An 18,273-nucleotide genomic window follows, 5' to 3' on the forward strand; every position below is an offset into this window, starting at 1 on the left:
GAGGAGAGATTAATTTAAAAGAAACTAAGGATCAGTGAAGGCAGTTGCTCAGCCTGACTTTAGTGTTTATTTGTGTTCGTGACTTGTTTTGTTTATTATTTTATTTTTGTGCTCTGTGAGCAAGTGTTTATTGTTGTTTAAATCTTTTATTTATTTTTGTGTTCTTTAATAAACGGTGCACAGCGCGTCTTTTTGAACTGCAGTACCTGCCTGTCTGTTTTTGTTCCGCCTTCTGGCCTGACTTCAACGCAACACCATTTCCTATCACAATATAACAAAAACATTGTCAATGTAAAAAAAAAACAAGTTAGAAAAACTTAACAGCTGTTTAAAGGGGTGATAACAAACACAAAAGTCCAAGTTAGGAGAAGCAATTAGGGCAACCTTGTCAAGCATCAAGCAAATAGGCACAATTGGAAAGGTGCTGGGGCCCAACATTCACACAATTGTTGCTTCTAACTTGGCGCCTTTTTTCACTCTACTTTATTGCTCCACTTGAAATGCTCTTTGTATAACTTGAAGTGACTGAGAGGCACATACACTGAGACTGTGTGTGTGTGTCAGTGTGTGCGTTTCTCAGTGTATGTGTGTCTCAGTATGTGTGTATGTGTCAGTGTGTATGTGTCTCAGTGTATGTGTGTCTCAGTGTGTGTGTATGTCAGTTTGTGTGTGTGTGCCTCAATTTGTGTGTGTGACTCAGTGATCAAAAAAAGGCAACCAAGTTAGAAGCAAGAATTATGTGAATCTTGGGCTCCAGCACCTTTCCAATTGTGCCTATTTGCTTGATGCTTGACAAGATTGGCCTAATGGCCTAATGGCCTAATTGCGTCTCCTAACTTGGACTTTTGTGTTTCATATCACCCCTTTAAACAACTGTTACGTTTTTCTAATTTGTTTTTTACATTGGCAATATTTTTTGTTATATTTTGTTGAAAGTTTTGAGTGAGGAAAAGAAGGGTTCAATTCTGGCTTTACTGGCAGAGGGATACAGTGAGCGTCGGGTTGCTTCCATCCTTAAAATTTCGAAGACGGCGGTTCATAAGAACAAGGTCAAGCAGCACACATTAGGGACAACAAAGCTACAGAGCAGCAGAGGGCGAAAACGACTCTCCACTGACCGGGATGACCGCCAACTCATTCGAATGTCACTCAGCAACCGTAGGATAACATCAAGTGACCTACAAAAAGAATGGCAAACGGCAGCTGGGGTGAAGTGCATGGTGAGGACGGTTCCAAACAGGCTTCTAGGGGCAGGGCTGAAGTCGTGCAAAGCTAGAAAAAAGCCCTTCATCAATGAGAAGAAAAGAAGAGCCAGGCTGAGGTCTGCAAAGGACCATAAGGATTGGACCGTAGAGGACTGGAGTAAGGTCATCTTCTCTGATGAGTCCAATTTTCAGCTTTGCCCAACACCTGGTCGTCTAATGGTTAGACGGAGACCTGGAGAGGCCTACAAGCCACAGTGTCTCGCACCCACTGTGAAATGTGGTGGAGGATCGGTGATGATCTGGGGGTGCTTCAGCAAGGCTGGAATTGGGCAGATTTGTCTTTGTGAAGGGCGCATGAATCAAGCCAAGTACAAGGTTGTCCTGGAAGAAAACTTGCTTCCTTCTGCTCTGACAATGTTCCCCAACTCTGAGGATTGGTTTTTCCAGCAGGACAATGCTCTATGCCACACAGCCAGGTCAATCAAGGTGTGGATGGAGGACCACCAGATCAAGACCCTGTCATGGCCAGCCCAATCTCCAGACCTTTGAACCCCATTGAAAACCTCTGGAATGTGATCAAGAGCAAGATGGATGGTCACAAGCCATCAAACAAAGCCGAGCTGCTTGAATGTTTGCGCCAGGAGTGGCATAAAGTCACCCAACATCAATGTGAAAGACTGGTGGAGAGCATGTCAAGACGCATGAAAGCTGTGATTGAAAATCAGGGTTATTCCACCAAATATTGATTTCTGAACTCTTCCTAAGTTAAAACATTAGTATTGTGTTGTTTAAAAATGAATATGAACTTATTTTCTTTGCATTATTCGAGTCGTCGTCGGTCTGACAACACTGCATCTTTTTTGTTATTTTGACCAGTTGTCATTTTCTGCAAATAAATGCTCTAAATTACAATATTTTAATTTGGAATTTGGGGGAAATGTTGTCATTGTTAATGAAAAATAAAAACTGAAATGTCTTGGTTAGATAAGTATTCACCCCCCTGAGTCAATACTTGGTAGAACCACCTTTGGCAGCAATTACAGCTGTGAGTCTTTTGTGGAAAGTCTCTACCAGGTTTGCACAACTGGATCATTATCAATATTCACCCATTCTTCTTGGCAAAATTGTTCAAGCTCTGTCAAGTTGGATGGGGATCGTTGGTGGACAGCAATCTTCAAATCTTGCCACAGATTCTCAATCGGATTCAAGTAAGAGCTTTGACTGGGCCACTCTAGGACATCACTTTCTTGTTTTTAAGCCACTCCAGTGTCGCTTTGGCTGCTTGGGGTCAATGTCCTGCTGAAAGGTGAATCTCCGTCCCTGTCTTAGGTATTTTGTAGACTGAAGCAGGTTTTCCTCAAGGATTTGCCTGTATTTAGCTCCATCCATTTTGTCCTCTACCCTGACAAGTTTCCCAGTCCCTGTCGATGAAAAGCATCCCCATAGCATGCTGCTGCCACCACCATGCTTCACAGTAGGGCTGGTATTACCTTGGTGATGTGCTGTGTTGGGTTTGCGCCAGACAACGCTTTGCTTTTAGGCCAAATAGTTCCATTTGAGTTTCATCGGACCACATTTTACGTGGGCTTTTTTCAGAAATGGCTTCCTTCTTGCCACTCAGGCCAGATTTGTGGAGTACCTCAGCTATTGTTGACACATGGACAGTTTCTCCCATCTCAGTCATGGAACACTGTAGGTCTTTCAGAGTTGTCATTGGCCTTCTTACCTAGCTGCTCAGTTTGGGAGGATGGCCTGCTCTAAGCAGATTCTGGGTGATGCCGTATATCTTCCACTTCTTAATGATTGACTTGACTGTGCTCCAAGGGATATTCAATGTCTTTGAAATCTTTTTATACCTCTCTCCTGATCTATGCCTTTCCACAACTTTGTCCTGGAAAGCTCCTTGGTCTTCATGGTAGTATATTTGTTTTGAATGCACTACCCAACTGTAAGACCTTACAGAGACAGGTGTATTTAATCTGAAATCATATGAACCACTTTTATTGCACATAGATGGACTCCATTTAACTTATTGTGTGAATTCTGAAGGCACTTGGTAGCACCTAAGCTTATTTAGGAGTGTCATAGCAAAGGGGGTGAATACTTAGCTAGTGAAGACTTCAGGTTTTTATTTTTAATTGATTTGTTTTTTCACCCCCCATTTTTCCACACACTGAAAATGTTGAGTAGGTTGCACAAATCAAATGAAAAAACAAAATCCCATTTAAATGCATCAAGATTTTAGGTTGTAACACAACAAACTGTGAAAACATCCAAGGGGAGTGAATACTTCCTATAGGCACTAAAATATATATATATATACACACACACACACAGTGCCGTGAAAAAGTATTTGCCCCATCTGATTTTTTGCATTTTTGCATATTTCTGACACTGAATGTTATCAGATCTTCAACCAAAATTTAATATTAAATAAAAGGGACCCTGAGTGAACAAATAACACAAAATTGATACTTATTTCATTTATTTATTAAAGAAAGTTACGCAACACCCAATGCCCCCGTGTGAAAAAGTAATCGCCCCCTTAGACTCAATAACTGGTATCGCCACCTTTAGCAGCAATAACTGCAACCAAACACTTCCTGTAGTTATTAATCTTTCTCTCACAGTGCCGTGGAGGAATTTTGGCTTTTTTCGTTTCAGGTCCTGTCACTACATCTCAATGGGGTTTAGGTCTGGACTTTGACTAGGCCATTCCAAAACTTTACATTTCTTGTTCTTCAACCATTCTGATGTAGACTTGCTTGTTTGTTTCAGATCATTGTCTTCCTGCACTACAGCTTCAGCTCACAGACAGATGGCCTGACATTCTCCTGTAGAATTCTCTGATACAGAGCAGAATAACTTTTTCACACCTGAAGATTGCATGTTTGATTACCTTGCACACCAAACAAATGAAAGAAGCACTAAATTTGTGTCATTTTTATTTATTTTTTTGTCTCCCTCTATATACTACTATACTACTACATCCCACAAAAAGATCTGACCAAATTCTATGTGAAAAATGTGCAATAATGCAGAAAAGCAGACAGGGGACAAATACTTTTTCACGGCGCTGTAGATGAAAAGTTGCTGCTGTTAGCTGATAACTTCATGTTGTTTAGTTCAAACTCACTACAGTAAAGGTATTACTATGCAGCAGTTTATCAGCAGTTTACAGCCTGTAGCATATCCTGAATTAACATTAAAAAACAATCCAATAAAATTTGGGCTATTAGCTAGAGAAGATAGATTTGAAGCAATGGTTAGCATTCTTGTAATATACTATTATGTGTGTTCTCTATATCCCTATTGTTTATTATGTTGTAGATCAGTATTTTCCATGCTTACTATTCTAGAAAACTGCTTCTGACAATATGAATTTCTGCTTTAAAGAACCTCTATATAACTCTGTTTTTTTCACAACCCAAGTGGTAATTTTAAGACCAATTTTTAAGTTCAGCTTTTCTGACTTTTTTTCAGAAACAGCCCCCATGTGATTGACAAGGGACATACATTAAGTAAGCCTGGTTAATACTGCTTTAACAAGGACCTGCCAAAATGGCAATGTTTTTGCGCCTCTAATTATTCTGCATTTCCAATTGTTAACATCACAATAACGTTTAACGCTACGCTACGCAACTGCGTTTCATGTTAAAAATTTTTAATATATATATATATTTTCAACAGCCTACATCTCATGGCGATGGTAGTCTACTTTTACTAACCTTGCAGCTTGCTGCATGTGTTTTCTATCTTTTCCTCTGCTTTTTGTAGCTGTTTGAAAGTAAAAATTAAGGGAGAACATGATCCTCCAGAGAGACCCAACTCTGCTCCATAGCCTCGGTGCATCGACGCCCTCCGTGCAAAATCACTTTTTGCCTCAGTGCACTCAATACCCTCAAGGTTTTTGGCGCCTCAGTGCTTTACAGCCTCGACTCCTTGGTGTTGCCTCAATGTCGGCTTTTCACCTGTGCCTTGTGAAGCATTTTCAAAATTGCTGCATGACCATGATCCTATCTATTGCTTGATAGCAATTATTTTAGTTTCTGCAAGATCTGTTAGAGGTGGGTAAATCCCCCTCTACGTTGAAAGTGTACCTAGTAGTCGTATCGGCATGCCATGTCCCATCGACTCAGTATCCCCAGGCGCTCATATACTAGCGACCCGTTTTCTAGGGGTGCTCAGCGGTTACGTCCTTCTAGGAAGGACGCCCTTCACAAATGGAGTCTAGGCTTGGTATTGGAGGCTCTCACTAAGGCCCCTTTTGAGCCTATACATTCCATAGAGATGAAATATCTCTCTATGAAGACAGCCTTTCTATTTGCTATCACCTCCGCTAAGCGGGTCAGTGAGCTACAGACACTGTCAGGGTGTCATTGTGCACTGACCCTGCTTTCCTCCCTAAGGGGATTACAGCTTTTCACTTGAATCAGTCAGTGGAACTAGAGGCTTTCCCATCTCCCTACATTTGCGGAGGAGACGGACCGGAGATTGAATTCCCTCTGACCCGTTCTGGCATTGAGAGATTATGTGGATAGAACAAGAGCTCTTTGTCTGTCATGGTGAAAGGACCCGAAGTCAAGCCCTCTCTAAGGAGTAACTGTCCCATTGGATTGTGAACACGGTTTCGACTGCATATAGGGAGGGTGGTCGTACACTACCAGAGGTGTGGCTACATCATGGGCCCTCTTTAGAGGTGCATCGTTGACTGATATTTGTACTGCGGCTAGCTGGGCTACTCTGCATACATTCACCAGATTCTACCAACTCAATGTGGTAGATCCCTCTATGCCTTCATTAGGCACAAGGATCCTTGAGGTTGCACGCTCACACCACCAACACTAAATAGTGGTAGCGAGACATCCCTCATTTTCCCTCGTGACGGCTTTGTTATACTTTCCCAAAATTATTGTTTTGGTGGTCATCTTGTAAAATAAATGCGTTTCATTTTTTTTTTATTTTCACTCAGTGCATATTCTATGTCATTTCCATCTTTCACAATATTTATTTATTATTAATATTTTTATATTTTCCCAAGGAGTGCTAATAGTGGGCCACAGTGCCTAATGCAGCTAAACAGATGGGCTTCAGATAATAATAATAAAAAAAAAAAAATAGTCTGGGAACCTGTCTTAGATAACCTGCAATATTCATCAAACTGAGAAGACCTGCTGTTCATCACTTTCCAAACACACTTCTCTAAATATGCACATTGAAACCAGTCACTGATATCCTACACCATTTAGATTAACAGAAATTAAAATTGCCTTTGCATGAGTTTCTTTCAAACCCTAGGATGCAGATATAAAGTATTGTCACCCCTTCTGGTTTTTGGCGCCTGTTTTACCCCACTCAGACTGCTTGCTTACTAATTATCTTACCTTTTTAGATAATCATCCCATTTTCAATTACATGTAAATAATTATGAGCGAATGGTCTCACAGGAGCAATAGTACCCCAAAGGTTGAATACCTTTTTGAGTCAAAGAGGGGGCTGGTGCCACATGAAAACTCCGAATTTAGAGGGAGTGCATGAGGGTGGTTCAATGTTCAGGTTGAATAGTGTAAAGATGTTACAGCGTAATTTCTATAGTACACCCCCTTTTGGATGATATGTCTGTTTAACTGAATCTGAAATTAAGTTTTTTCATGAGCTTTAGTTGTTTTAAAATGCGATAAAAGTTTACTCCAAGTAATGCTATCTTTGACTGAGCTGTTAAATAAATAAAACGGCCTGTGAACGTTTATGACTAAGTGCATACAGTGTTCTGTAATAATGCTTATTTCCTATTGTCTTTATGAATACCCCTATATAGTTGATGAGTTCAAGTTAAATAAATTGTTTTGAAGAAAAACACAGATACTGTAGATTCCCTTTGTTTATTCCTAAAATTTTATGTACAAGTGCATCCGATTTTTTTATTTTATTTATTTTCTTAAATGTACATTCAATATAGAAAGTTTATATATGGGTTATTATATAGAACAATTAACAATTACACTAGTCTTTTACATATAATTGGAGTCAATACTATTGTTCTTTTTTTTGCAGAAACTTGTTTAGGTTGGTAAAGGCAGTTATGCATACAAATATCTAGTGCGGTTTGCAATACGGAAAATCATTTGAAAGATTAGGAGAACGGGACAGCATGAGCAGAGAGGTGCAGGACTTGATCTGAGTAACAGTTAACATAACAATAAGACTTAAGACACTCTGTGCTACGCACAGCATCATTAGACTGCCATCTAGTTGGTAACCAGATGTTAATTTTTCTTTTGTTAGCAGACTTCAATTAAACAGCAGTCATGTTTTTTTTTTTCTTTTCTTTTGATACAGCACTGTAAAACAACATTATAAAAATTAGGAAAACAATTTATAAATCAGATTCACAGTAACCTGATACGGATGAACAATATGCAAGTACGGCAAGAAAAATGCTTGCATACTCATCTTGTTAGGTGCATCCGCAGAGTGCCTCTATCGTTTTTAACAATGCTAAAAGAACTGGATCTCTTTTAATCTTTCTCACAAATAAAAAATATAGTCTTAGAAAAAGTAATGACACTTGTTATCGTGCAAAAAAATTAAAAAAAAAAAAATAAAATAATAATGCGAGAACGCTCTGAAGAGGATCCCTCTTGTTTCTCAGCTGTCTTGAAAAGGACTTGGAATTGGGCATGTCAACCCAGGTCTCCAATTTCACTGTCAACAGGAGGTGGTACAATTGGTATGACTGTTGATGTAGTCCCAGCGGTAAGATAGCCTGCCACTCCAGGACCTGTGCGAGAAATAAAATATATCTTAACAAGGACTACATGTTTCTGTGTGTTCTTTCATATGACATGCAACTCAGGCTTCACTAGGTTTGTGGACATTCTAGATACCAAGATAAAGAACAGATTTCTGTTTTGAGTGTCACTTGCTCTTACCAGCCAGGAAACCCCAGATATTCTCTTCTTTTCAATTCAATGTAATGTAATGAGAGCACCCATGAATAAGCAGCCAAACATTTTCAATCCCTTTGAAGGATCGTTTACTCAGTATTCACTATATATTTAATTTCCACAAATTAGTCTTAAAACAGGTTTTCTAGGGCTGTATTAGAAGGTTTGTTCGCTAGCCAGGAATTCTAAGATTGTTTTAAACCTTTGAAGGTTCGTCAGACGCCATTCATGCACTGTATGTTTTTTTTTTTTTTTGTTAACAGAAATCGTTTGACAGTGTGTGAATACTACAAATCACACATTAAATGTCACTCGGATGCATAATTCGATCTTTTGATTTGTATAATGCAAATTAATTAAACAAAAGTTGTTTATTAAAATCCACTACCAAATCATTATACAAAGTAACTCTATATGGCGCGCTGTGATGTATGAAGCAGGGTATATTATTATGCCAAGTGTGTAGTATGTAGTATGTATGTAGTGAATACCTAGTGTTCAAGACAGTGTAAGAGAAGTGCTACGGTAGAATATGTTTCAAAAATACAAAATATATGCTAACACTAATAATTCGAATTTCGAAAAAACTAAGCGCTATCCGTCCCTCCCCCCTCCAGCTCCTATTAACCAGAGGCAAATTTCTTCATTAGCCAGCTGGACAGCAAAGCGTTGTATAGTGTAAGCTGTATTGAAAGAAATGTCTCAAAACCCCTCTGCTGTTTGGGATTTTTTTTGTTAAATGCTCAGAGGACCAAAAAAAAAATGAAACTTGAATGCAAACTGTGCAAGTGTTTGTTGATGTATCATGGAGGCACACCCAATCTCTGGGGTCATTTTACAATCGTAAGTTCATATTATTATTATTAGTATTATTATTAGCATGCTAATGCACAATTTATGCCTCAGCAGTCAGTCAGGCCTACAGACATTGGGCGATCAGGACTGGGCTTATTCTTTTCGTCAACAATAACTACACTATAAATTTCACTGAAGAGAACAATTAAACTTGTATTTTGCTGTACAGAGACAACAATGCAAGGACGAAAATTAAAACAATTTAGGAAACGTATCTACCTGCTTCAGAGTTACAGAGAAGTAAGCAAGGAGCCTTGATAAAGATCTAAAGCCCACTCCTGAGATGAAGGGGGCTACTACCAGAAAGAAGGGAAGGCGAGGAGACACCTGAGGAGAAAGTAGAAGGCATAGAAAGGAACGGAGATGGCAAGGATAGTGCTGAGTTGGAGCCAAGCATTGAGCTAGAGGGAAAAGACAGCAATTTAGCAAGAAAATCAGAGAAGGAGGTTACACTGAAGACCTATATCAATATTACACCCCATTGTTTTTCGCTCTTGCAAATGTGTACTTTCCTTTATATTATAATTTAAGTTAAAATATTCTGTATAATGATGCTTTATAATTAGATAAGACTCAATAAACAATAAGTATATCTGCCAAAATCAATAATTAAAGAAAGGAATCCCCTTTTTTTCCCATGGAAGACTGTAAACCATAGAAATTATATTTGTATAATACAGTGGTCCAGATAACGTTTGGGATAATTGAGCAATTATCTCCAGTTCAGACACTATGTGGGTATTTTGGGCGAGTAAAATGCAGCATTACGTTGAAGTCCATAAATACTGTAATGCTAACTTATGGGGTATGCATTAACTTACATTTTATCTGCTTCAGATGGAATATACTTAACAAAAGGCTTACATGCACATACACACACACCACACACACACACACACACATATATATATATATATATATATATATATATATATATATATATATATATATATACATATATACATATATATTATATATATATATATATATATATATATATATATACATATATATATATACACACACGTGTTAGAGCCGCGCTTCAATATATTCCATGAACCAACTGATTTCATACTGGCGAAATGAAGCGTACCTCACTTGTTCCAAAGCAAATCTCCCACAATGCATTGTAGAAAGCAATGACAAACCCAGGAAGTGAGTGAATGTGTATGTATGCAGCTGTCAACCAGACTGATTTACAAATTAATTTGTATGCTGTTGGCTCGCCACATTAGGTTGTATTAAATGTAAAAGAAAAATAAAATAAAAAAAAAAAACACCTACTGTTCATCTGTACAGTACTGCTGAGCATTACTGTTCAGTACTGAACAAAGGAGGCGGCTACTAACCTGTGAGGTACCCTGCAGTTTGTGACTCTGAGATGAACAGGTCATGTTTCTGATCTTTAAAGGCACTCCAGATGTTGGAACGAGAAAGGATTTCATTCACCTGAAAGAAATGGGCATTTGACAACTACAGTGATACCACGTGAATATATCTCTTCCTGCCCTGTTTGGCACTATGGGGATCTGTAACATTTTATGCAGAGCCTGTAGTTCCGACGGTGTTTGTCTTCTCACAAGACTAAATTACATGACTAATGAAGGATTACACGCTTTATCATGGTCTACTGGGGAACAATATATTTACTGTGGATATTATAAAGGCTACTACAAATAAAATATGACAACTATCATTCTAATATTACAATTATGGCATATTGTCAACTATAAAAATAGAAATGTATAGTGTATTACTGCTTGAAACGCTCTATATCTTCTTTTTATAAACTAAGCTATATAATACACAGATAGTAAACCATTATTTTTTTAATTGCTCCATATGGTCACAATTCAGGTCCTTGTGTAAAAAAAGTGGTTGTACCTGTTCACCATACTGCAGGCTGCGTGTCATTGATTTCAGTGCTTTTACAATCTGTGCCTTGGTGGCAGCAGGGTTATCCAGAGTTTCTAGACCAATCCCTTCCAGCAGCCTCAGGAGGTAGGGTACCAATTCTACCCTCAGTGCCTAACATTGAGCACAAGACAGAATAAGAGAGAGACGTGGCAATGAATACAAAAGAAATAATTCAACCCACACTTCACTACAGGTATGAAGACACACCACTGTATTACTGGGTCCCTCAAACTGGACGCTCAGAAGATGCTCAGAGGCACTGCTGTCTTGGTAGTGCCCATCCCTATTATTATTTAATAGAGAAATTGGGCAAAAGTGTGGTGATGTTACCTTGAATTTGAACTCCATACCTGAGCCACTAGATCAGTTTGTTCTTTTTGGAACATCCGATTCAGTGCTTCACAGGCCAAACCGGTCATGTCTGACCTGACTTTCATTCCAGTCATTAAGGGACCAATGGTTTCCAATGATGCCATTGCTCGTACGCAAATCTATCATTAAAAAAAAAAAAAAAAGGGAATCTCAGTCAGATATAATGTTATGGTTTCCAATTTGTTAATAAAGCTGCTGCTTCCAGATTGAAGTCTGAATCCTCTGCTTGTGTCAAATTCACCTCATGTACTAAGTACATTATTGTGTGTACAATGTAATTATATACTGCAAACGTGTCTCTGTGTATCCTTTTTTTGTCTACTAGAAGCAGCCCTGTTATAGTGATGATCTTGTGAAGGACAAATCTCCATACTTAATGCATTCCTTCCATATGAAACTATACTTTAAACTTTACCTTGAAATCTCAATAAGTTATTGCATATACAGTAGTCTCCGCGTATAGGAACACTTCCTAAAACAACACCGGCTTGGGGAACAATCTTGTGGTGAAACAGAATTTTCCCATTGTAAATGCTCCACCCTAAAGGAACAGGAATGCTGCTTAAAAGAACACCTTTTTGGCAGTGACAGTGGTTTCTTGCTTACCGATTAAAAACTGATACAGTACTGTTTTGTAACTTGTTAAATCGTCATCATCAAAAACTCAAATTCAAATGGTTTATTCAACGTTTTCAAAACTGATTAGTCATCACGAGACTAATCTACAGCTTCTGCTGAATTTTTTAAATGTGTGTAGGACGGTGCTGTGCTAATAACCATTGCGCTAAAATTAATTCTCGTATTCATAATTACTGTTACAGCCGCTGCTGCATTTTACAAAAGGGTGCTTTGTTAAGTTAGTTTGCCAGCTAGTTTATTATTATAGTTTATTAACATACCCTTCCCTATTGCTTTTCTCTTAGTTATTCTGTTAATTCCATATGTTGATGCATGTGCGTCATGACATAAGTAATAAATATCTTTGTATTTATTCATATCGTGATTGGCCTTGGCATATTGCGTCCTGGTCAACTCTGTCTTAGAGAACACTTTTCTTAGCCAGAGACTACTGTATATATTATTCCCACTGCATAGTGCAAGCAGTTACCTCATTGTCTGAGAGAGCATGAATGATACGGATGGAGCTCTTTGGAATGGTGTTGTTTTTGTGATTGAGGGCCTGTAGGATCTTGGGAAGGTGGCCCAGGGGTGGTACCTGATCTGCTAACTGAGACTGAGTACTGAAGAGACACACTGTGGCTGTTGTAACAGTTTCTAAGGTTTCACCCTGGAAAATAAAAAGCAAAATAAGTACATAAAAAAAAAACATCAAGAGCTTCGAAGCAACTACATTACATTAGCACAAAAGCTCGTATTCGGGGCTGGTTGCGTAAATATTACAGTTCCTGTCGGGTACCCGTCGAGGTTTTAAGGTCCCCAAGATTCTTTCACAACACGGTTATCAATTACTAGTTTGAGAAAGGTAGGTTTGGTACCTATGGACAGAAACTGAACGAAACCAGACAATGCTTTTTATTTTTCGTCATGTAAATGTGTCTTCTTCAGCATGCAGACTTTCTTAACCCAGTGGTATTTTTTATTTCGCCAAGTGCAGGTTTGTTTGTTCATGAATCACATAAAAACAGTATTTACTTATGTAATTAAGAGACATACTGTAACTTGAAAAGGCTTCTTACATTTGGGTTGTTTTTCTCTAGCAGCTCAGTCAGTTTTTCTAATAGAGAAACTAGGAATTCTCGTGGCTTCCTTAAGACCCATCCTGGCTGAGCAATAAAGATTCTCAGGAAGACACCTCCAACTGAAAGCTCCCCTTGGGCAGATCCATATGCCACTGTAAACTCCTTGGGCAACTAGGAGTGAACACACAAGTCAGAATACAATCACCAGTCACCATCAGATTTCTAACATCGTATGTTACCAAATTTCAGCTGTTTATAGCCATTTAGTACGGAAAAGGTAGAATGTAAGGATGAATGCAATAGTGATACTTGGCTGTCTTTCCTAGTATATAACTGTGTTTTTAGGTGGAATCCTGTCAATTTGGGGATGAAAACCATACATATTAAATTACTTATTTTTTTACACACACACACACACACACACACTTCCGCCACCAAAAAAAAACCCCATACATTTTAAATTTACAAAAGGTTGACATACTATCTCATTATTTCAACTTTGTATTGCTTTATTTTGACTTCTCATTATTAACGAGATAACGAGATGCGGAGTCAAAATAACGAGACAGAATGTCAATCATATAACTGAAATTCAAAATTGTTTTTTTGGTGGTGGAAATGGTATTCCATAGGTTAAGGTTTGAAAGTAGGACGAAAATATTTTTAAACCTCTTAATGCCGGTCCAGACCTGGCTGTAAAAACGGTATTCATCAGTTCGTCTGTTCTAAATGAATAATCTCAAAATAATGTTTTATTTATGTTTATTTTTTCACTTGCCTTCCAGTTGACATCTGGATTATCCTTTTGTTGTCTAAAATGCCTTCAAAAGAAGAAAAAAAAAGGGTCTCAAATAACTTTAAGTTACCATGGAATCAACCTATTGTACACAGTGCCTAAAAACGGACGGTTGAGAGGTTATGGTTAAAGTACACTTCTGACAAAATCCTTATGAACTACCCTTGTCTTATAGAGCAACTTGACATGGGTATGATATATCTGTTATCTTACACTATGTATTATTCACTTTGTATCATTTTCGTTTCAGTATTCAGGTACATCAGGTTGTAACAATTAACCTGTCCTCTTGCAAGACAATGTAAGAAATACAACATCTGTTCCAAGTGGGGATGGGTCGGTATACCGGTTTTTCGGTTTACCACGGTTTAGGTACATTACGGTATTAATACCCTTGCTTTTATTCTAAACCGCAATTATCGTAATTCGTTATACACCGGTTAACACATTATTTCAACCGCAAACACGCTTCTTCTAAATCAAGCGATGGTACCTGCAGCCTTAGCAAAGTGTCTGAGGAAGATCTTTTTATGAACCTGTACTGTATTTTGATAATGGTTATGAAGGAAACGGTCAACGACACAGAATGCACATTTCAATTGCTGCGTTCTGTTACCCAGAGCTTGCTGCGCCGGCTGCTCTTGGCTGCTGTCTTTCTGACATCACACGCAGATTTTAGAGAAATGCCTTCTCCAAACCTTGCAGCATAGCACACATTTTCAACGTGCTATATTTACATTTGTCTGGATTATCAACAGTCAGTTTAATGTAATAGATTAACATTAACTTTATTGTAAAATTATATCACTTATCACGGATTTAGTACATTATGTGTTTTTTTTTTTTTTTAAATAATTGATTTATTTATTTAATATATCATGGACAAGGCTGTTCATGGCATCATTGTATAATGATAAAATGTCGTTTGCCTCCACTAACAAGGTGGCAGTAGTAGTTTTAGTGGTTATTTGCATTACGATTAGCAGGTCACTTGTGATCTTTGCACCGCCCCTTTGGTTCACAGCCGCAGCCAGCCTCCCGCAATAACAATTCAAAGCTGCGCTGGGCTATGCAGAATCTACACATATTTCTGTGGGTGTTGAGTGACGTCTACAGAGCATCTCCGAGATTCTGTGCAGCACTGTGCAGAACTGAGGAAATCTGCGCTATAAGAACACGACCAATGTCTCAAACAAAACTAGCACAGACCCGCGACTGCAGCAGGTAAGCCTACTTATTATCAACGTAGTTTTGTTTAAAGTAGTTGTAACAGTATTCTAATTTTCTTAGGTAAGTGAAGAAAATATTTATTTACTTTTATACGTTAAAATGTTTTAACAAACTACAGCACCACGTAATTTTGAGTAAATAATAGATCTTATTACTATTGTAGTATAACATTGAGAGTGTACAAGTTTAGGTTTTTTTTTTTTATTATTATTATTTGGATTGTCTTTACAAAAAAGAAATCTGGCATAGTAAAATACTAAATACCAAATGTTTAAATCACTCCATGAAGGGAAGTGTGTTTTGTTGGTTTTATTTTTGTGAATTACGGTAATTTAAGTGATTCACATTGGTCTGTCTTCTTTTTAGCCTTTATTTGATAACTTGCATGATGTATTGTATACTGTGATATTAAGGTTACCACTGTATTTTTCTTTAAAATGGTTTTATACAGTCCCATCCCTAGCTCCAAGAATAGACCTAAAACTAGTATGCAAGCCTCTTTCAAAAAACCTTCACACATTAAACACAACAGCAATCCAGAACAGTTTTGACATGGAATGGCTTCTTTGCCACCTGGCCATCGAAGGAAAAACTTACTCTAGCATCATTTCTCTGACAGTGGTGGACACCTTCTCCCTGGAGTTGTCATTCCAGATCAGTTCTGGGTTTTCATGAGTCCCTTCGAAGATGTGCACAGCAGCCTCTGAGTTATCTCTCATTGCATCCATGAACACACCAGGGAGAAACTTCATCAGTGTGAGCCTCACCTGGAGTGCAAAGCAACAATAGTTAGACTTATCGCCAGAACTTCGTACCCTTTTTTGGACAACATTGTGCAGTCATGTCTGCAGCTGGTGGTTAAGGACAGAAAATTAGGAACTGACTAGAATAGTATAATTTCAATCTCCAGGTGGAAATTAAGTGCTAGAGGAAAACCTGAAAATAAGGCATACAAACTGTGAGCTTTCTTAAGCTTGTATGACCCTTTTTGTTAAATGAAAACAAACATTTGCTATAACAAATGTTTTTAGTGAGAATCATATAGACCTGTAAAGCAAAGGCAAGTGCAAGACATGTAATATTGACAGTATTTTATTAGAAATAAGGTAAACTCTTAAGTTTCCAAAAATCTAATCCTTAGGAATCACGTATGACATTCTTCCAACCAGGCCCTTAAATAAGATTTTATTGTAGTGCCGTGGAAAAATTACTACAAAATATCAAAAGTATCATGGGCATTTAACCCTGACACCTCTCACCTTGGGTCCAATGAGTTTGTCTGAGGTCATTTTCGCAAAGAGCTCAGCAGTTTGGGAGCGCACTTGAGGGTGAGTGGAGTTGCAGAACATGTCCAATAAATATATCAGTGCACCTGTAACCCAAGGAAACAGTGTGAACTATGTAACGTTAACATTACAAGGAAGTCTAATAAAATTACATATTACTTGCTAATTCTTAACAAAAATGCTTTATTTCATTGGTAGATGAAGAATACATAGATATAAAATAAAACAGATCTAAAATCCTAAAAAAAACTATTTATATTAATGGAGACAAATGAGCTGAGGTGGTTTCCAAAGACTACACTTGCTAGACATTAATACTGTAAGTGTATTACCTTTAGCCATGGCTTCTTTTATTATCTTGGTGTTGGACGTTAAAGCGTAAAGAGTTTCAAGGACAAGCTGTCGACCTGGAAAACACATGAAATAGGGAATGAAAGGGTTTGTGTCTTGAAATATAACATAGTACAGTGGTGGCCAAACCGCGGCTCCCCGGCAGTTCAAGTGCGGCTCCCTGTAAAATGATGGGTAATGCTCACTTTGCGACTCGAATGAACTAAACAAAGGAGAAAAAGTAAAAATAAACACGAGTATTATTTTTGTTCTTTGTATGCACTCGTGTTTATTATTCTTTCTTCTCTTGCTTCAGTTTATTTGACCTACAAGGACCTTTGACGCCATACACTGGCACACGCGTATTTTAATCACCTTGACTGAAATCCGGGTGTTCAGTTCATAATTTTGAATTAAGTGCTTGTTCGTTTTGTGGAAACAATGGCACTGAGCAAACCATCACAAGTAATAAACGAAAGTATGATGCTTTCAGCCAGAATAGGAGGAAGTGTTTGCTCTTACTGAAAACAATGGTAAACATGTGCCTCATCTGCAACAAATCACTTACACACTGTAGTCTGTACAAGACAAGCAACCTCATGTCATTATGAAACTAATCACAGCAAACGTTCAATTGACTATCCTCCTGGATCAGACCTGCATGCCTCAGCAGTCAGCAGATGCTCCTTTTGGAGTTCAGTAAAGAAGCTGATGTAACGACCCAAGTGAATTTTGTACAGCATGGATAGGGCTCTTCGTTTTCTGTTTTTATTTTTGGTCATGTGATGTCCCTTTAAAGTTTAAAGCAGGGCTGTCAATCAATTAACATTTTTGATCAGTTAATTTATAGACATTAGTTGATTAAATCGGTAGATCAATCTGTGCACATTTTTAATAAAGGTAATGATATTATAGAGGCTGTCCCACACAGTAATATAAAAAAAAACAACACATAGAATCTAAAAAAATAAAATAAAAAAGCCCAATGGGAATTGGACTGCCACGGAGAAAACGCATTTCTTCTATTGGTTTATTTTATTTTATATACAAAATCAAAATTCTGCACGATTAAATTGTAAAAAAATCGGTCCGATTAATCTGTTAATTGGAGCATCCCTAGTTTAAAGATATTGCGCTGACTCTGTTTCTTTATTAAACTCTTGGAAAAGCTTTGACTGCGAAACAAGATCACTTTTGTTTCTAATCCTGTAACTTGACTGAGAATGTGATTCTGTTTCATTGATAATGAAAAAAAAAAAAAAAAAAAAAAAAAGCTGTTTTTTTTTTTTTATTCAAACCAAACCAAAAAAGCGTGTTCAGTTAAATAGTTTCACGGATTTAAAATCTTAATGACTCGTTGCAAAAATGTTATAACCTGTTTTGCAAATAACAGTTTCCTCTTAATTATGATTTAATTAGATACATTTAACTTAACTCGTTTTTGCGTTCAGTTTGAATTAAAAATAAGGAGATGAAAATTCTTTTTTTTACATTTGTACATTACCAATGAAACAGAATCACAGACTCAATCAAGTTACAGAAGACAAAACTGAAGTGAACTTGTTTCATATTCAACACTTTCCAAGGGTTTCAAGGGAAGAGCTTGTCAAAAAGAATCCGGCTGTATCTCTTTAA

The 18,273-nt window shown here is 37.7% G+C and overlaps 1 protein-coding gene across 1 annotated transcript in view; it reads right to left on the reverse strand.

Moving 5' to 3' along the window:
* Positions 1-7,071: 7,071 nt before the first annotated feature.
* Positions 7,072-18,273, reverse strand: part of LOC121313076 (dnaJ homolog subfamily C member 13-like) — an 86,022-nt gene continuing 74,820 nt past the window's right edge. Inside the window, exons 48-57 of the mRNA XM_041245221.1 lie at positions 16,641-16,715; positions 16,282-16,394; positions 15,620-15,789; positions 13,775-13,817; positions 12,994-13,167; positions 12,405-12,584; positions 11,275-11,415; positions 10,892-11,035; positions 10,357-10,456; positions 7,072-7,986 (exon numbers count right to left, since the gene is read on the reverse strand). Of these exons, the coding sequence (XP_041101155.1) occupies positions 7,889-7,986; positions 10,357-10,456; positions 10,892-11,035; positions 11,275-11,415; positions 12,405-12,584; positions 12,994-13,167; positions 13,775-13,817; positions 15,620-15,789; positions 16,282-16,394; positions 16,641-16,715 (1,238 nt within the window). The 3' untranslated portion in view covers positions 7,072-7,888. The remainder of the gene's footprint in view (positions 7,987-10,356; positions 10,457-10,891; positions 11,036-11,274; positions 11,416-12,404; positions 12,585-12,993; positions 13,168-13,774; positions 13,818-15,619; positions 15,790-16,281; positions 16,395-16,640; positions 16,716-18,273) is intronic.

The sequence above is a fragment of the Polyodon spathula genome, chromosome 3 (genome assembly GCF_017654505.1).
Source record: "Polyodon spathula isolate WHYD16114869_AA chromosome 3, ASM1765450v1, whole genome shotgun sequence".
NCBI lineage: Eukaryota > Metazoa > Chordata > Actinopteri > Acipenseriformes > Polyodontidae > Polyodon > Polyodon spathula.